Source organism: Cutaneotrichosporon cavernicola (genome assembly GCF_030864355.1).
Source record: "Cutaneotrichosporon cavernicola HIS019 DNA, chromosome: 4".
Classification (NCBI taxonomy): Eukaryota; Fungi; Basidiomycota; class Tremellomycetes; order Trichosporonales; family Trichosporonaceae; genus Cutaneotrichosporon; species Cutaneotrichosporon cavernicola.
The window spans coordinates 1512156-1530977 of record NC_083396.1 but is presented as its reverse complement, the minus strand read 5'-3'; the positions used below and the strand labels follow the sequence as shown (position 1 = coordinate 1530977).

General features: G+C 58.4%; 9 protein-coding genes across 9 annotated transcripts; 4 read left to right on the top strand and 5 right to left on the bottom strand.

The window, feature by feature from the left end:
* Positions 1–618: 618 nt before the first annotated feature.
* Positions 619–3125, top strand: CcaverHIS019_0405970 (uncharacterized protein; the record flags this gene model as incomplete). Its single annotated transcript, XM_060600449.1, has 6 exons — positions 619–720; positions 752–1097; positions 1149–1389; positions 1421–1546; positions 1578–1880; positions 1919–3125. The coding sequence occupies 6 exons, from the start codon at positions 619–621 to the stop codon at positions 3123–3125; spliced, it is 2325 nt and encodes a 774-aa protein (XP_060457042.1).
* Positions 3126–3154: 29 nt separating this feature from the next.
* CcaverHIS019_0405960 (uncharacterized protein) lies at positions 3155–4449 on the bottom strand (the record flags this gene model as incomplete). Its single annotated transcript, XM_060600448.1, has 5 exons — positions 3155–3565; positions 3601–3750; positions 3788–3993; positions 4027–4279; positions 4318–4449. 5 exons carry the CDS (start codon positions 4447–4449, stop codon positions 3155–3157), a joined length of 1152 nt encoding a protein of 383 aa, XP_060457041.1.
* A 280-nt stretch (positions 4450–4729) lies between these two features.
* Positions 4730–5592, top strand: CcaverHIS019_0405950 (uncharacterized protein; the record flags this gene model as incomplete). The annotated part of the gene is made up of 4 exons (XM_060600447.1): positions 4730–4787; positions 4820–4884; positions 4968–5090; positions 5176–5592. 4 exons carry the CDS (start codon positions 4730–4732, stop codon positions 5590–5592), a joined length of 663 nt encoding a protein of 220 aa, XP_060457040.1.
* Positions 5593–7623: 2031 nt separating this feature from the next.
* On the top strand, positions 7624–8934 carry NIT3 (uncharacterized protein; the record flags this gene model as incomplete). The annotated part of the gene is made up of 6 exons (XM_060600446.1): positions 7624–7803; positions 7887–8202; positions 8397–8421; positions 8456–8584; positions 8626–8780; positions 8825–8934. The coding sequence occupies 6 exons, from the start codon at positions 7624–7626 to the stop codon at positions 8932–8934; spliced, it is 915 nt and encodes a 304-aa protein (XP_060457039.1).
* A 73-nt stretch (positions 8935–9007) lies between these two features.
* Positions 9008–12140, bottom strand: SYF1 (uncharacterized protein; the record flags this gene model as incomplete). Its single annotated transcript, XM_060600445.1, has 4 exons — positions 9008–10127; positions 10165–11018; positions 11118–11312; positions 11349–12140. 4 exons carry the CDS (start codon positions 12138–12140, stop codon positions 9008–9010), a joined length of 2961 nt encoding a protein of 986 aa, XP_060457038.1.
* Positions 12141–12486: 346 nt separating this feature from the next.
* On the top strand, positions 12487–13627 carry pi038 (uncharacterized protein; the record flags this gene model as incomplete). Its single annotated transcript, XM_060600443.1, has 5 exons — positions 12487–12499; positions 12553–12732; positions 12769–13154; positions 13209–13451; positions 13490–13627. The coding sequence occupies 5 exons, from the start codon at positions 12487–12489 to the stop codon at positions 13625–13627; spliced, it is 960 nt and encodes a 319-aa protein (XP_060457037.1).
* A 969-nt stretch (positions 13628–14596) lies between these two features.
* On the bottom strand, positions 14597–14956 carry CcaverHIS019_0405910 (uncharacterized protein; the record flags this gene model as incomplete). The annotated part of the gene is made up of 1 exon (XM_060600442.1): positions 14597–14956. The coding sequence occupies one exon, from the start codon at positions 14954–14956 to the stop codon at positions 14597–14599; it is 360 nt and encodes a 119-aa protein (XP_060457036.1).
* Positions 14957–15818: 862 nt separating this feature from the next.
* CcaverHIS019_0405900 (uncharacterized protein) lies at positions 15819–16019 on the bottom strand (the record flags this gene model as incomplete). Its single annotated transcript, XM_060600441.1, has 1 exon — positions 15819–16019. One exon carries the CDS (start codon positions 16017–16019, stop codon positions 15819–15821), a length of 201 nt encoding a protein of 66 aa, XP_060457035.1.
* A 654-nt stretch (positions 16020–16673) lies between these two features.
* CcaverHIS019_0405890 (uncharacterized protein) lies at positions 16674–17261 on the bottom strand (the record flags this gene model as incomplete). Its single annotated transcript, XM_060600440.1, has 2 exons — positions 16674–17189; positions 17247–17261. The coding sequence occupies 2 exons, from the start codon at positions 17259–17261 to the stop codon at positions 16674–16676; spliced, it is 531 nt and encodes a 176-aa protein (XP_060457034.1).
* Between the last annotated feature and the right edge of the window lie 1561 nt (positions 17262–18822).

Here is an 18822-nt window from a genome sequence, read left to right as displayed (position 1 = left end):
TGTGTTGACGATGGAGGTCGCGGAGCCGTTGAGGAAGCCGGTGGTCGGTCGGCGGGGGAGCCAGCCAGCCAGCCAGCCAGCCAGCGACGGGGTGATCCTCAGCCAGGCGGTAGGTCGGCGGAAACGGAGAATTGGAGTGTGGCACCGTGCCTCGATCTAACTGAGCTTTCATCCATCAACCACCTCTTCAATCATGCCACGCAACATGCAACATGCAACACGCAACATGCAACATGCAACATGCAACATGCAACGCGGCTTCACCAACATGCAACAGCGTCATACCCTGAAGAGTACTGGCATGGTTGCGGACCGTCCCTTGTCGAGCAGAACGTGTCTACAGCACAAGCCGAACCCCAAGCGCTGGCAGGGATACACCAGCAGCACATGGCCATGCCTCAGTTGACTGCAAGGCTTCCCAGCACAGACTCCATAAGGCTATGGATAAACCGGCCCGTCTAGTATGTCCGTGACCATTGCTTGTCTGCTCGCCATCTCATGATTCATCGGTGCTCCCTCCCTCAGTAATTTGCTTCCGCCGCCCGTCACCCACGCGTCAAGGTTCAGGAACCATCCACGTCAGACTACTGACGTCGTTGTGACTTGGCCCAGACGACCATGAAGTTCCGCAAGCTGCTGCTCGGTGCCGCAGCGCTCTTCCTCCCCTTCGCAGCAGCGGAGGGCGTCGACGTCGAAGAGCGCGAAACCTTTAACTACAGAGTGGGTCGCATTGTTAACCCTCTAACGCCAGAGTGACATTGCGCGGCTGCGTTCGCTCGTGATCCACTCCCTCTACTCGCACAAGGACGTGTTTCTGCGCGAGTTGCTATCGAACGCGAATGACGCCCTCGAGAAACTCCGCCTCGAGTCACTGACTAACCGCGACGTCCTGAGTGCCGGCGAACCGAATATCACCATCTCGGTCGAGACCCAAGATGGCAAGACTGGGCGCCTGGTTGTGCGTGATACGGGAATTGGGATGAACCGCTCCGAACTGGCTAAGAACCTCGGCACGATCGCGCGGTCTGGGACTAATGAGTTCCTCGCCAATGCTGAGCGAACGGGGCATGCCGATACCAACTTTATCGGCCAGTTCGGTACGTCTTCTCTCTCCAAGCAACCTCCCTCCCCCGCCCAGCTGACCCCAGGCCTCGGGTTCTACTCGTCCTTTCTCGTCTCGCCCACTGTCCGGGTGTCGTCGATCCCGCCCGTGTCGGAGAAAGACCCCGAGCCCGTGCAGTACACCTTCGTATCGTCGGCCCAGGGCGATAAATTCGAGGTGTTCCGCGACCCGCGCGGGAACTCTCTGGGTCGCGGTACCGAGGTCATCCTGGACATTAGCGAGGAGGACAGCGAGTTCCTCTCCCCCACTACCCTCAAGGCCTTAATGTGTGTGGTTACATTACGTGGCTGACGAAAGCGACAAGCACTCAACCTTCTCGACCACGTTCCCCATCTACGTCCGCGAGGCGGCCAAGAGCGATGACGACGAGGAGCTGGACTACTCGTGGACGCATGTCAACAACCAGCCGCCCATCTGGATGCGGTGAGTTATGACCAGAATCAGCTGATCGCAGCGAGCCGAGCGAGGTGCCGAAGGAGGACTATGTCGAGTTCTACCGCGCCGTCTCCAAGGACGCCAAGGCTGAGCCACTTGGATGGTCGCACTTCAAGGGCGACACCTCTTCGGGAATCGCATACCGCGCCATCATGTATATCCCGGAGACGCTGCCCAAGGATTTCTGGACCAACATGAAGGCGGGCATCAACAATGTTCGGCTCTACGTCAAGCGCGTGTTCATCACCGACGAGCTGGGCAAGGAGTACATGCCCCGCTGGCTCAGCTTCCTCAAGGTCACCGTTGATGCTGATGACCTCCCGTGAGCTATTATCTCATTCAATCATTTGCTTACACCAGGCTCAACGTCAACCGCGAGACGCTGCAGAACCACCGCTTCCTGAAGCAACTGCAGCGCATCCTGATCCGCAAGGCGATTGACCTGTTCACGCGTATCGCCGAGACCGAGCCCGAGCGCTACAGAAACATGGCCAAGATGTTTGGCAATGCGCTCCGCATCGGCATGCTCGAGAGCCACAAGGACAAGGTCAAGATTGCCAAGCTCCTGCGTTTCGAATCCACCACAACAAACTACACCTCGCTCGAGGAATACGTCGAGCGCCGGAAGGAGGGCCAGAAGCAGATCTATTACCTGTGCGGAACGGGCGAGACGACGTCGGACCTCGCCCGCTCGCCCTTCGTCGAGAAACTCAAGGCGCGCGGGTACGAGGTCCTACTGCTCAACTTGCCGTCCGACGAGCCGATGATGGGCGCCCTCGACATGTTTATGGGTATGCGCACCCAGGACGTTGCCAAGAAGGGCCTCATCTACGGTGACGAGGAGTCTGATGAGGTGGAACGCCGCGAGCTCGCCGCCTCCGAGATTGCTTATCGCCCCCTCCTGGAGTGGTTTAAGAAGGAGTTCGCGCCCCGCGTCGCTGACGTCGTACTCACCAACCGCCTGGTCACTTCGCCATGCACCATTGTCGTGGACAATGCTGGGTGGAGCGCCAACATGGCCCGTATCATGGCCGCGCAGGCCGACGCCGCCGACGAGCCCATGTACAACGTCCTCAAGAATCTGCCGCGCGTGCTCGAGATCAACCCGAAGAGCCCGCTCATGGAAGGTCTCCTCTCGCGAGTTATCGAGCTTCCCGAAGCCGAAGACGGCGAAAGCGTCGAGGAGGTCGAGTTGCGCGAACTCGCCCAGGTTCTCTTTGACACTGCGCTCGTTCGCTCGGGATTCAATGTCGCCGACCCAGTGTCGTACTTTGAACGTGTTGAGGCGATGCTCCGCCGCGAGATTGGCGTGTCCCTTTCCGCCAAGGCCGACGAGACTGTGCGACCCGCCCCACCCACAGCCGCCGCGCCGCTCGAGGAGCGCGAGCCCGAGAAGCCTGAGGAGGACGAGGACGAGAAGCCAGCCGACGCGCCGCTCGAGGAGCCCGAGCCCGAGAAGCCTCAAGAGGACGAGGACGACATCCAGTCCTACTCTGACGAGGAGTGGGTGAGGTGGGCCGAGTGGGCCGACTTCTCGGACCGGAAGAAGGCGCACGACGAGCTGTAATAGTTACATACAATACAGACATGCATGGTCTATTCTTGGCGGCGGAGTTTGACTACACGCCCGCCCTGGATCTCCTCGACAAAGTCGTCGCCGAGCTCGGCTGTCTCGTCCTCAACCGCTTCTCCCTGCTCGACGTCATCGGCCTTGGTCGCCACCTGACCCTCTTCCGGCTCGTCCTCAGCCTTGCGCTTCGGCGGCCTGCTCTTGGCGTCGGCGGCGGCAGACTCGGCCTCCTGCGCAGCCTTAATGCCCTCCATCCGCCGGACCCGGTTCTCCGCCCGCGCCTGCCCCGTCGAACGCTCCTTCTCCCCCTTCTCGACGGCCTCGCCGACACGCGAGTCACCCCCGGTCGAGGCCTTCGCCGCCTCCCGCGCCACGGCCGCGGGGTTGAACTTCTTGTACTTCTCAAAGTCCTCCACCACCGAGATACCGAGCGCCGTCTGTCGTCAGTTCGCGAAGCAGCACACCAACTGACCTTGAACAGCTCGATCATGACTGTGCGGTCGGGGTTCTTCAGGTCTACCTTGTGCTTCGGGCTGAGTTTGTTCACCTCCTCAGCGACAGCCTTGATCATCTGCAGCCGCTCGAGAGCGTTCGAGTTACGCGTCGCGACCTGGATCGCGAACTGGTGTCAACTGTGTCGACGGTAAGTTAAAACTCACCTTCTTGGGTCCACCAGAAAAAGGGCCAGCCAGCGCCTCGGCGGCGATGCGGCGCAACCCGTCCATGTCAGCGTGTGACGTTGCCGACACAGGCGTGAGGCGCTGGATGAACCGGAACGAACAGCGCGCCGTACGCTCGCACCGCTCGATAATGTACCGCACCAGCGCAATCGGGTCGAGTGGAGGAAGGACGTTGATATAGAGCACTGTTGTCAGTTCTAGCAGCTAAAGAAGCTCACTGCACACAGTATCGCGCTTGCACACACGGAACCGATGCGACTGACGCGTCTTGTGCGCCGCCAGCCCCTCAAGCTCCTTCTTGAGCATATCCTCGATATCACCTTCCTCCTCCTCTTCTTCCTCCCCCGCCCCAGTGCCGGGATAAAGCTCATCAGCCGCGGCCTCGAGGGCGTCGATGATCTCCCGCTCCGCAATCATCTCCTTGTTCTGCACGGCCGTCACGACGATACCTGGCGAGCAGAGCATTTCCGGCTGTTGTCAGCTCAGGGAGGGGGGGCTTTGGAGCTCACGAGCGGCTGGGTGCGGTATTGCGTCATGGCACCGCCCTTGAAGTCGCCTTGACCATCGCCTCCTTTGGGTGGTCCAGACCCTTTCTTGTGTCGGTGGAACTTTGCCTTGCCGCCCCTGCCTCTTGATGACATTGTGGATGATAGTGTTGGTTGGGGTTGTTGTTGAGTTGAGTGGTAACCGAAATTCAAAGTAGACGTTGAAGCGGAAGTAAATTAGCTGGGCCCCACCTCCACCCTTCCTTCTGATTCTAATCTTAACACCCCACTTTCTAATCCATTTCTAATTCAAGTATACTTGGTTGAAGTGGGCATGGATCGGGGCACCGTGCCTCCACCTCTCCACCTCTGGCACACTTAAGCCATAACCCAACCTGCTTCACTCTCCATCACTCCATCTCTCATAAACGACACAATGTCCCTCAACCCCCGCCGCACCGCCCTCCTCGTCTGCGACATGCAGGATCGCTTCCGTGAGCTGTGACCTAGCTTGAGCTGACGCCAGGCAACGCTATCTTCGGCTTTGACAACATTGCCAAGACGGTCACACGGATGGTCAAGATGGCTGCGGTGAGTTGCGAGGTCAACTTGTTACGTGCCCTCACCCTCGCCTCTACCGACCAGCCCCTCAGCTACCTTGAGGCTGACATCAGATCCTTGAAATGAAGGTCATCACGACGGAGCAAAACCCCAAGGCGCTTGGCGCGACGGTGGCCGAGCTCGGGATTGACAAGCTTCCTGCGCACCTCAACCTTGGCACATACTCCAAGTCTATGGTGAGTTTCGACACTGTATTCCCATTAGGTCATGGAGAGGTTGCCTAAACTTCCACTATTAGCTGCCCTTTGAAGCTGACTCCAGTTCTCCATGTTCACGCCCGAAGTGTGCAAGGCCCTTGGCGGCCGTTACGCGAACTGGCACGACGCCAGTGCGGCTGTCGACCCCGACGGGATCGAGCGTGTGATCATCGTCGGCATCGAGTCACACGTGTGCGTCTTCCAGACAGCGATGGACGCTGCCAGGCGGGATATGGGTGACGCGGCCCGTCCGATCGTGCTCATCGACGGCGTGTCGAGCATCAACCCACAAGAGGTTGCAGTCAGCCTTGACCGCATGCGCAACCTGGGTGTCGAGGTTGCGTCGTCCGAGAGCGTACTGTTCCAGCTCATGGGAGATGCTAGCCACCCCCGCTTCCGCGAGTTCTCCAAGCTCGTCAAGGAGGAGAAGGACAACACTGCCGAGACGCTGCAGAAGATGGTTGGCGCGGTCCCAATCTAGAGGTAGATGGAATGTTGTATTGAATAAACAGTCTGATGGCACGCCTCGTCCTGTGGTGCGTGCCACCGTCCTCCGCAGGTGACGCCTTCCTCGCGCTCATCGCGCCGTCCTTTTATTCACTTTACACTGTAACTGACTTGCTCATTTGTCCTTTATACTTTCACTTTCTCCTCCCCAACCTCCCCTTCTCCGCTCCACTTCCCTCTCTCCATCACAATCCCTCCAGCGTGCATCACCTCGCCCTCATCATGTCCTCTGTCGGACCACACGGCCATCACATCAATCCTCGCAAGTCTTCTGATCATCCAGACGCTCCAAGCCATCCCAGCCATATCGACGTTCCCGACAGGCCTGTTGTCTTGGCGACTCTGCCTCGAACCCACCGAGGAGCTGGACAGCCCCACAATCCCGTCATTCCTAGCCATCCCCATCATCGGCTCACACCGCGAGAACCACCTTCCCTCCGAGTGCCAGTCGCCAATGCTCCTCCGCCACTTGGCCCTCAGCTGACCCCGAATTTGTTCCCTACGGCCCTCCCTACCAACCCCGTCGATTTCTACAATGTGATTCAAGCCACGGCAGGCTCCCTTCCTCCCCAGCCCTCCTCCAACGTAGCCCTCCCACTCCCTGAACTGGATTTTCTCTCGCCGTATTCTGCCACCTGCTGGCAGATCCGAGACCTTAACCAGTTGGTCGACTATTATAATCAGGTAGTTCAGCTTTACGCCTCAGTGAACAGCGATGTGCTGAAGAAGGCCCAGCGACTCGCCTCTGGCACTTCTCTCCAGAACTCTGCTACGTCTTCGAGTGCTACTTTGGCTCGCAGGAGACTCCCTCCGCCCTGCGTCCCCGGACAGCCACAAGCCCTTGTCAACTTCAATGTCTTTCGCTCCTCCTCTGTTTTCCGCTTTGGTCAGGGTTCGATGTTCGCTGTCGAGAACTGGCAGCGACTACAGCCTTCCGGAACAACCAATGCTCCTTGGGCTTCCTCTTCTTCACTCGCCGACCAACCTAGTCCTCCTGGCAGGTTTGAGATTGTGGATGATCAGGACACCGAACCAGAATCGCCTCCGCTCCCTGACAGTCCAATCGAGGAGCAAGTCAAAGACTCGCTGCAACAAGGACAAGACGGAATTATTGGGCAACTCGATGCGTTCCAGGTACGGAGTGCGGAGAAACAAGCGTGCTCAATGCGCAATCATGTCTCCAGATCGCCACCCACGGGAGAAATGGCTGCAGCTCAAGCTCGGTGCATGGTCTGCGGCCGATATTACTGGATCAAGGAGCTTTAACTTCTCGCCATTACCACCTTTGCCCTGCGTCACCTCCCCGCATTCTCTTCTTTCTCACTGCTTGTTGCTTTGTTGTGTTTGGTCCTTGCTGTATTAAGCTTATAGCTCCCTGATTGTATCCTTCTGCTTTGGTCATGTCGTAAGTAGTGTCTCCTCAAAACTCTTGAGATGTCATCCACGATGTCGGTGCAGCAGACGATGATGAGGCGGCGAGTGTGGCTGACAGGCAGCTGAGGTCATCACTCGTTCGAGTGTGGCAGCGTTGTAGCTCACAGATTGCAGATCGCAGATGTCCGAAGTTTGCCGAGTGACAGACCTAATCTGGAATTCAGGCAGAAACATCCCTAACAGTGAGGTACACTAGTTCAGCGTAGCTGTGGACATGTATGCATGTAAGCAATGACAACCGCCCCAACGGCTCATACACTTCATTCACTGATCCCGTTAAGCAGGCGAAGGCCACAGCAGATACCACTGGACGATGCCGAAGGAGTGGATAAACAGCTGATCCCACCATATTTCGGACATGGCCGATCCTGACCCGTCCAGAGTCAACCCACGCTACCCACCCTCTCAATCACCACTTTAGAACCACCACATGTCCACAAGATATACAAGGCTAGCTCGTCCTCTCCTAGCCCGTACTCTACTACAACGGCCCATATCCACGCTTGGTCTCTCTCGTATCCCTCGCCTCCCTCCACGCCCGCCCACCCAACGCCTCCTTCCTCTCCGCCAAATGACGACAAGCACCCCAAACGCGGCCAATGGCCCCAAAGTCCACGTTGCGCTGGTGCAGCTTCCGGCCGCCATGCCGGACGGCAAGGCGCCCCAAGTAAACCGCATGCGCGAAATGGTGCGCGAGGCGGTCAAGGCCGGCCGTGACGCTGGCGAAGTAGTTGACATCGTCGTCCTCGGTGTATGTCGAACCTAGGCAGAGCTGACGCAAGGAAATGTGGAATGGCCAGCCCGTAACTCTTATGTGAAGCAGACTAACGGTAGAGCCACGACGAGCTGGTCAAGAATGCCGAGCCTATTCCCCCCATTGGCGCCCCCGAGAGCTCGTGGCCCGCCGAGGCGAAGACGTGTCGCGAGATGGCGGAGGCGGCGCGCGAGAGTCGCGTCTGGGTTCTGGGGGGAAGTATTCCCGAGGCTGCGGATGGCAAGATGTATAACACGGCGACGGTGTGGAGCCCAGATGGGACGCTCGTGCAGACCTATCGCAAGACGCACCTGTTTGACCTATGCCTGCCCAAGATGACATACAAGGAGAGCGATACGTTTGGCGCTGGCGACAAACTCGCAATGTTTGACACGCGTGAGTCCTTCCTTCCCTTCCAGCCCACCCTCACCTTCCTTCACCTTTCTCCTTCTCTCTTCTCATTCCTTCATCCTCACATCTCCCTCATCTTGGTCATCCTCCCACTCTCCCGGTCCCTCCTCCCATCTTCGCCTCCCCCTCCGTTCCCACCTGTTCCCTCCTCGCCCTTAGTTTACATCCACTGACACCAGCATTCGGCCGTTTCGGTATCGCCATGTGAGATACGTTCTCCTTATCTAGCTGACATCAGCTGCTACGACATCCGGTTTGCCGAGATCGCGACGATCGCGGCCAGACAGGGATGCACGGCCATGTTCTACCCGGCCGCGTTCAACACGCACACAGGCCCTCTGCACTGGGAGCTCCTCCAGCGCGCGCGGTACGTCCAGTTGATAGGCACCTATAGCTAGCTGACACCAGCGCACTCGACAACCAGATTTACGTCGCTACGTGTAGCCAGGCGCGCGACCCTGGAGCCAAGTATGAGGTCTATGGGCACTCGATGGCCGTCTCGCCCATGGGCGAGGTGATTGGCACCGCGCAAGAGAAGGAGGCGATCGTGCGTGTCACATTCGGTGAGTACATCAGCTTCTGCCTTTTTAGAGTCAGCTGACCCCAGACCCCGAGGTCATTGCCAGCACGCGGGCTGGCATTCCGCTCCTCGCCCAGCGCCGCTTCGACCTGTATGCTGACGTGTCCGCCGTGCAGCCGACGGCGAACGGCAAGTGAGCAAGCCGGACTGTTGTTGTCAGTAGTGAAATGCAAACGTTGTCTTGTCCATGCTAGCTGATACATGCTACTACTAGAACTCGTCATCTGCAATATCGATCGCGTCCGGGTTGGCTGCGCCCTCGGCAGGGACCATCTCCTCGTGCTGCGCCTGCGCCTTGAGGGTGGAAGCGACGAAGGCCGGCGCACCGCCACCGCCCATCTCGCGCTCCATCGCCGCCATGGGATCGGCAGCCTCGCGCGCGGCCTCTTCGGCGGCATCCGTCGGCTTCTCGCCACCGCTGACAGCCGCAGCCTTCTGCGCAGCGAGGAAGCTCTCGTTCGTGTTGTAGCTGGCCTGAACAGCGCGCTTGATCCGGAGCATCTCGCGAAACGTCTCCTCTGAGCCCGTGTCGATCTCGAACTCGCTCCACTCTGCCCAGAACGCCTTGTCGACGCGCGGATCGCAGAACTGCGACGCGTGGGCGTAGATCGCGCGCGCACGGTCGATCTCGCCAAGCTTGCGTTCCATCTGCGCAAAACGGCGGCACATGATCGCGGTCTCGCGGTCCGGGAGCGCGCCGATCGCCCGCTCGTAGATTGGCCGCGTGGCAGGGAGACCAAAGTTAGCCGTCGCCTTGGCGACGTAGATGGTGTACATCTGGAACTTGTCGGCGTCCTGGACCGTCGACGCGGCACGGTCGTAGATGCCCATGGCGCGCTTGGCGAGACCGTGCTCCTCCTCGAGTTTGGCGTACATAAGGTACAGAGGCTTGCAGAATTTGGGTGGGCAGTTCTCGAGCGCCTGCTCGAACAGGTCGCGCGTTCGCTCCAACTTGGTCCCCCCGAAACGCTTGACAAATTTGGACAGGTAGATGTTCCAGATCTCGAACGCAATCGGGAAGTTGAACACCTCGATGCCGCGCTCGTACACCTTGAAGCTCTCCTCAAAGTACTTGTTTTCCTCAAGGAAGGTTGCGTAGTTGACGATTGTCTGGGCATTCGCAATCTTGAGCTCCATGATCTTGTCGTACACTGCCTTGGTCGACTCGACTGACCCGATCGACTCCTCGAGGTCCGAGTAGAACGACCACAGCTTGAGCGATTTGAACATGCGCGTCTGCGGCGGTAGGTTGTCGTTGTAGTAGTCGACCTTGGTGTTCTTCGGCACCGTCGTCGCGCGCTGCATGAGCCGGATCGCCTCCTCGTAGTCCCTGGTGTCAGCTCAAGTTGGGAAGGGCGTTGGCTCACTCATTCCGCAATTCCATCTCGGCCCACTCGCACCATACCTCGGCCAGCTCATCGACGGCCTTGAACGACACACGCGTCGCCTTCTCGAAGATCTTGCGCGCCTCCCCAATGTCGGGGTCGTTACCTGGCTCGCCGGTGCTGGGGTCCACAGACCCACCCTCCTCGTAAAACTTGGCAAAGTTGACGTAGAGAGGGTACAGCGGACTCGTGGTCTTGCGGGGGTTGATCGTGTCGATGGCCTTGAGGTACGTCGCGACGATGGCCTCGTCGTCACCCGCGTGCAACGCGACCCGCTTCTCCCATTCGACAACGTCGTTCGGGTTCCGGCGTAGCAGCACGTCGTTTACGAGGAACGGACGGCGGTCCATCAGGTCCTCGAACGCCTTCATGCGGGCGTCGAGCTCGCCCTCGGTCTCCTCAACGTCAAAGTCCTCGTCCTCGAGGTTCTCCTCATCGGCAAGGGCGTCCATCAGCGACGACACAATCGTCTCTGAGAACTCGGAGTATGCGTCAAAGATCTGCGTAAAGTCGCGGATCGTGACAACCTCGGCCAGGCCTCGTTCAAAGGTCGCAGTAGCACGGTCCAGCTCGCCGCGCTTGATCCAGTACGTCGCAAGGCCAGTCCACAGTCGTCCAGCCTGGTCCTTGTATACATTTAAACCGTCGCGGAGGACGATACCCTCGACGTCCAGTGGCCTTGGATTGGACGGGTCCGTGTCTTCGTCTTCCAGGACCGCCGTGTCGGACTCCTTACCAGCCCCGCCGAGATTTGGTGGTGGCTTGTGCAATATGCCCCTCGAGGAAGTTGGCACGGCCGGTCCCGCAATCCGGTTCAGCCGATCGCCAGACTTGTGCTGGGCCGGTGTATCCTCCTCCTTCTCTCCGTCTACCTCCTCCTGAACTGCTCTCCTGGTTTCCTCCACCTCCAGAGTCTGGTCTTCATCCATACCCACATCGTCCGCGTACTTCTCCACGAGCTCGAGGAAGTCGACGAAGAGTTGGTACGGGGACTTACCCTCAAGCGAGGAGTAGAGGTTCTGCGCCGCCCGACGTGCCAGCAACAGCAGGTATTTCGCCGCGGCTAAGGGTTGGGGCGGCTCCGCCTCGAGAAGGTACGTGATGTGGCGCTCGGTGAGGGACGAGTCGATCTGTCGTCAGCTACAATCAATGATAGTTCAGATCACCTTCAAGAAGCGGCGCCAGACGCGCTCGCCCGCTTCGCCGCCGACAATCTCAGCCCAGCGGAGGTACAGGCCCCATATGCGTCCATGCAAACTGGGTGGGAGGGTGCGGAGGGCGCGGTCGAACGTGCGGCGCGCGTACGTCCGCTTGAACATGGGTGGGCACTTGGGGTGCAACATCATGGACAGGTGGAGGAGCCATGGGACGGGGAGGTTGCTGAGCCAGTGGAGCATGCGCTCGCCCGTGGCGAAGAGAGCGCGCCACTCCTCGAAGCCGACGACGCCGTCAAGACCGCCCTCCCAAATGTTCGTGTCCTCGGCATCGTCAAGCAGCTCCTTGACGTTGGTTTTGTACGCCGCTCCGCGCTTGGCCTGGTGCGCGCGCGCCTTGACCGCGTCCTCGGTGAGAGTACCCATCACGTACTCCTGCCGTGTAAGGAAGTACGACTTCCACAGCTTGTAGTTTGTCGGGAAGACGGCGAGTGCGCGCTCGTACACCATCACCAGCTCGCGCAGCCCATCCCGCGCCACGGGGTATGCGAGGAGACCGAGCATCTTCTCCTCGGGCGACAGGTCGTGTGTCTTCGGCGGCAGTGCTTTGCCGATCCGGTCCTTGATGGCCGCGATGTGGTTGAGCCACAGACGCATGTTGTCCGGGTTGTGCAAGAGGTCCTCCTCCACTGCGAGGTCTGAGGTGCGGATGAGCTCCGGATTCGTTAAGGGTGTCGGTATCGGCACCGTCAGCGGGAACCGCGACGCGAGCTCCGCAAGGAGCGAGCTCTGCGCGTCGACCATGGTTGCGGATGCTGGGTGGAGGTGATGTTGTTGAGCGTTGAAGCGCGGTGAATTGGTGACTGGTGGCCACTGACTTTCAGTGCCACGCCGGTAAATTGCCGAAGTGCCGCCGATCGACCTCCACCAGAGAGGTCCACCTTGACGCACCCAACTCCAAGTTGACTTTGTATCTGTTTCGGCCCCGAACACGACTCGACACATCTAGAACACTTAGAGATCGATAGACAGCCCGTGGATATAAGGGCGTCGCCGCGTTATACCCAGCGTCTACGCTTATTGACAACTTCCAGCCACAATCGTGTGGTCGACTCTTCCCCGACATCTGCCAAGACGGGCAGCAACAACAATGCAGTTCGCAGGTGAGTCGAACTCCGCGCAGCTATGGGACCGAAAAGAACAGCTGACCGGTCAGATATTGCAGTGAACCTGGGCGACGGCATGTTCCAGGGCAAGTACCACGGCAAGCAACGCCATCCCGGCGACCTTCCAGCCGTCCTCGAACGCGCCCGTGAGGCCGGTGTGACCCGCCAACTCCTGACAGGCACGTCGTTGAGGGAGTCGAGGATTGTGCTCAAGTATGCCCAGCAATATAGTGAGCTCTTTGTTCCACGCAAGCAGCTCACAACAGACTTTCACTCGACCGCCGGGTGTCATCCCACCTCCACCACTGAGATCGACAAGCACGCCGGCGGAGAGGATGCGTACTTCGGCGAGCTGGAGGAGTTGATTTCCACGGACCGGGGAGAAGGCGGTTCGAAGCGTATCATCTCGATCGGCGAGGTGGGGCTTGACTACGACCGGCTCAAGTTCGCACCAAGGGAAACCCAGCTGAAGCATCTTCCCCGACTGCTGCTGCTGTCGAAGAAGTTCGGCCTCCCGCTGTTTCTACATGACCGGCATCCCGAGGCGCACGCGGACTTGGTGCGCATCCTCAAGGAGGTCGGGTTTGGTCCCGACTGGCCGGGAGGTGTCGCGCACTCGTTCACGGGAACGATTGACGAGATGAAGGAGTTGGTGAGTGCGAGCTACCGACTACAGTCAGCTCGACCTCATAACCACTAACGACAGGTCGACATGGGATTGTATATCGGCATCAACGGATGCTCGCTCAAGACACAGGAGAACGTCGACGTTGTGAAAGCTATCCCGTTGGACCGCCTCTTGCTGGAGACTGACGCACCGTGGTGCAGCGTCACGACAAGCCACGCGTCGTATAAGCACTTGCCCAAAGACCTCGTTGTCGTCGAGAAGGTCAAGCCCGAGAAATTTGTTGAGGGGAAGGGCGTGAAGGGACGAAACGAACCAGCCGAGGTGAGCTAGGGCAAGGCGATCGTACAGCTGACAATCAGGTTGTGGTCATTGCACACATCGTCGCCAGCATTCGAGGCGAGCCATTGGAGAAGGTGGCGAGCGCAGCATTCGACAACACGATGCGGCTCTTCTATCCAGGCGAGGTGAAGAACCTCAAGGAATCGCCGCTGTGGTGATGGCAGAACACTGTTGTGTAAGTCACGTCCCGTGTCTCCCTGACTCTAGACTTTACAAACGACATGACCACACGGCTGCCATCGGCCGTGACATCCCGCTCCAGAAACTGCTGTTACAGAAGAGTTCAAGCCCTGTTGGAAGATTTCAGAGGAAACAATTCAGCCTCGTAACACAATTCTTCCACCAGCCACAATATGGCGCAACACTAACCCGTACAATCTGTCGACATGGTTGACAATTGAACTGAATGAGATAGAATCCACCTTGGGAGCAAGGTCATTCCAGATGGAGAGATGGAGCCCCGTCAGGGTGTGCAGACCCGAGTCTCGCCTGTTCCTTTCGATTCAGGGCGGATGTTCTTTGCACCACCTTCTGTTGGAACCTGGAACCCTCCCCACATGATCATCCAAGACAGTAATGGAAACCTTGTCGAGTAAATCTGTCCAGATATCTGGGGCACGAGGGGCCCTAACCCGGCGGACAGACGCGAGGCCGTATTTGGCTACGGACCCGACGGCATCTTGGCGGCCGTACGCAAGGGTGTGTTTGCTACATAACGAGTTTCCCAGTTCGGATGGTGCCTGCCGAGTGGAGTGGGGGTGGGCGGAATGGGTGGGCAGAATGGGCTTGGGGCGGGGCGGACGAGCCGCATACACGCCCACTCGACGTCTGGCAACTCTACGCTGTCAGAGAGTACGGCGAGGTCGAGTCAGCGAGAGCGTCAAGCGACTCGACTAATTGATTGTAGCAGGTGGTGTTGCGTTCGACACGAGCCGTCAGATGATGGAGTCAGCTGATGGATTAAACGCGTTATGGCAGATGACGTATCGTACAGTCATCCAACATTTTCGTTTACACGAAACTCGCGGCAATTCCGCTAACATCCCAACCGCCCAGCTGGCTGGAAAGCAGAGATACAGCAAGATGCATACAACATGGGTGCGAACCTGTTGGCTACAATGGGCCATCTATGCCGCGACGCCAACTGTCCATGTCTCGCGCTGGCGGTATGGCGGCAACCTGTAATCCTCGTATGCGGGTAGGTCGTTATCGCAGTAAAGAATGTATGGTGGTGGGCATGGGCTTGATCGCGGTGATTCGGGTCTCAAGAGGGCGAGGAGCCGCTGCGCGAACGACCGAGGCTGTTTCCTCATCCCATATGTTGGGGACATGGATGGGTCGTATCCGATCATGTGGCGGGTGAACGAGCACGGCGAGTCGATCTGGTATCCGTCCGCATAACACGCTACGGGCGAGACGATGCGCGGATGTGATGGTGCTGGCGGCGATTGACGACCCCAACCAGCGTCGCTTCGGGTAGTGACCATTATGTACGGTTGTGGATGATTGTTCGTGTTCGTGTTCTTTATACATGTAGTCTTTAGAACTGGCGCTTACCGCCTGTCGCTACTCGTGCCTCTTTGCGTAGTAATCCCGATCCGGACGCACCCAAACTGATGTTTGAGAGATGGTCCCATTCACCGAGGCGGGAAATCTCACATCCCCCCACTCAGACTGATTACGTCGGCTTGATATGATAGTAGGCCCTCATTGGCCTCTCGCCTCAACGCTGTCAAGTGATGCCAAAGTGGTGCCACACTCGCCACCCACTCACGCCAGCCCCAAGCCACCTGTTGGAGAGGCTAGTTTATCCCGCGCGTCTTCGCACGTGATGCGGCAAGGTAGCGACCAACTGGTACAACATATGGACGCAAAGGCACACCCCTTCTTACAGGCACGGCTGGAAGCAACACGGCCAAAACGGGGATCCCGGAAAGGGAGGGCCTGGAGATACTGTATACAGGAACGGGAACAGTCTGGTGCGTCATTTCTGGACAGCGGGACCTGGCTGAGGAATTGTGGAACGTCACGTTGGTGTGATGCTAGACGCGCGTTTGCGCAGCGGGTATGGCTGGGCGGTGGCGTATGACTGATGTGAGCCCGTGCTGATGTGAGCCACTCACGTGAGTCGGCTGAGGTGAACCAGCTGATGTGAGACTTACATCCCGCGTCTCCCGTCTCCCGCGCCGCCAGTGTTGCTCAAGCTGAATATCATACATTGATTATACATACAACAAGTGTAGAGCGAGGGCAGCCCGCAGACTATACAACAGCAGACAAGGACACGGTACACCTTGAGATTGGACGCGGGTTACGCGGGTAGGACGAGGCATCGGGCGTGATTCGCGCTTATACGCGCGATCCGCGGCGCGACGACATCTTGAAGGGTGTGATGGCAGTGAGGGGAGTCAGGAAGAGCTCGTCCTTGAGGGCCGGGAAGTGGTTGCGCCTGAGGCGCAAGCGCAGGCGGCGTAGCGCGGTGGCGGGGATCCATCGGCGCTCGTTCTCCGAAGTGATAATGTTGGAATGCGACGTGTCGCTCAAAGGCATAATGTGATTGTTTGCGGGTGGCGAAGTGTTGTGACCCAAGACATGTTGATGTTATAAAGCTGGGCTCGACGTGAGATGCGACGTAAGAGGTGTCTCGTGCTCATTGGACTGACAATGAGATAAGACTGTGGAGGAGCGTTTAGGGTGGGTTAGCTTACGGACGCACGGGGGCAAGCAGTGAGTTGCTATTGGATGCGCGGGCATGATAAGACCACCGAGTGCCAGGCAGGCAACGAGAGGATTGGCAGGCATCAAAGGTCTCAGATGTGCGTCATGTTCAAGCAGCCTAGTGGCGATGAGGAACGAATCTTGGCGATGGAGTGGTTTGGTCAGCTGACTGGTCCAAGGTTGGTTCCGGGCGATGTGATGTACATGTACAGGCACGGATCTCGGGCATTCTGAACCCAAGGTTCCGGAGCCGGCCGACAGTTGGAGCTTCTGAGTGGCGGTGGCGAGGTGGGTGGCGATGCGGGTGGCGATGGAATGCAGGAGGAACAGCGAGCGGCAGACGATCATTAAATCCATATGACGATCATTAAATCCATATTGGACGTGGGCATACTCGGTACAACAACAACATACAAAAAAGCTACTCTTACAGGGGCCGGGCGATACAGTATATTGGCGGAAAGGTGTACTACAGTATATAGCTTGCTAGAAGGTGTGGGCGGGCATGCAATTGTTGGGGCACGACAGGCCCAGCTGGGCGGCAGGGTACCCGTCGGCGCAACTGGAGCAGCGAGGGTACGCGGGCGGCAGTGAGGTGATTGGAACAACTCGGGTGGTGAGGGTCATGAACGTTGCGAAGCCTTGGTCGTAGCTTGTGTACGACGAGGTGCTCTCGAAGCCACCCGGAGTCGAGAACGCCGAAGTGGTGGTTGACGAGATGCCGTTGGTGGTTGTGGACGAGTATGTACCGGCTTGCGAAGAGGTAGACGAGCATGTGGAAGAGTAGCTACCAATACATGACGAGCAGGTACTGTCGGTGGACACGGTGGAGGCTGTGTCCGACTCGTCGTCTGTGAAGAGGGTCGTTTCGTTGTTGCCCGCAGTGGGCGAGTATGGGGGAGGGGCATCGAAGGCGGGTCGAGTGCGAGTGTGAGTGCGCCCTGCCCGCTTGCCGGGCGGGAGGGCGAGCAGCTTCTGCTTCTCGGACTGGTAGGTGGTGGTCTGAGGTCAGCCACAGACTCGACTCGACTCGACTCGACTCGACCAGACTAGACTCACCGAGTTCACGACCATGGGTAATTCGAGGTTGGCTTGGAGCTAGGGAGGTGCTGGTGGGTTGTTGTCTATGGCAGTGGCGGCGGGGCTCTTGGCCATGACAGACGACGAGTATATGGCTAGTGTAGATGGTGCTATGCACAGGATGTTGTAGTGACGTCTTGAGGGACTTTGCGTTGGCTTTGGAGGACGGAGTCGGTGTTGATAGTGATGGTGATGTGATGTGCGATGAGCTATCTATATAACGGCGAGATCCAGCGAGACCCTGCGCATGTCCGACAGGGATTGTACATGCCGCACCGCTTCGTGTTGGGTGGCATCTGGATCTCGAGTGGTTGTAACCCGCTTCCGCTTCCGCCTCGCCCCCGCAAGCGCGTGCCCTATCAGTAGATCAGGCACAGGCCACGCACCGACGCACAGACGTCACAGGGATCACTCAGGACATGTGCCTGTACCTGTAGATCATCGTCACAGGCACAGGCACCCTTGGCATGTTTGGCCAATCAGCGGTTGAGTTTGGCTGTCACATGTTGTGTTGTTTCTTCATCGTGAAGCTCGAGCGCTCCTGGATCCTCCGGTGCCGAGCTTGGCGTCGGCACGCTCGCTATTCGACCCACCGCCTGCGCCTGCGCCGCTTGCGCATTCCTCGTACTCTACCATCCCCTCCTCGGCCATCTCCGGTATCATCATCGGTGCATGCACGTGCCTCTTCCGCACTGCGCACTCGCTCCGGTCAGTCCCGAATACCAAATACGCTCCATGGGCTGGTTATCAGTAATCTTGGCACTTGGCTCTTGGCGCAGTAATCAGTAATACTGGCATCAGTAATTATGCAAGTGAGACGGGCATTGGTCTCCCGCTCAATGTGATGCACGTGCCGCATACTCTGGCGACCGGCGATCCCGGTTCATGCCACATGCCACATGCCACATGCCACATGCCACATGCCAAGCGGGCTTTTGATGCGGGTTTTGTTTAACCCCCCTAGCAAAGGTTACGTTGCATGTTCGGATTGGCAGACATCTCCGTACGGGTAGTCCAAATATGATACGTCTTTACGACATGAGAACAAGAGGAGCGCTCACGTTCTGCGACACTAGTGGTTTCAGCACGATCTTGCCTGATCACTCGTCTTCTGCAGTGTACAGAGCTTGAGACAATCCATGTGCCCGTTGCGAGTAATCTCGGAGCGCGTCCGCGATCATCTTTCCACTTCCATTCCTCCCACAAGTGACACCCACCTTCTACTTCCATCTCATGCACCAGCTTGGGTATCAGTGAGGGATACGCTACGCGTTTCCGCATGGTGCGGACCGGCCCGCCGTCCCGCTCAACCACTAGTGCCGAGCGAGCACTACTGGCCACCGCTCTAACCACGGCAAAGGTGCAGGTGTGGCCTGCGGAGTACTGACCGGCTTTTTGAGCCCTTGATGGCGGTGGCGCCGAGCGCACTAACCACGGTTTACGGCGAATTCGCCGTGCGGAATGAATCACGTGGTTGCCTCCATCACAATAGCGTGGCATGGTGACAGCCACTCGGACATCTCACGCTAGTACTGTATAGACGACATGCAACGGC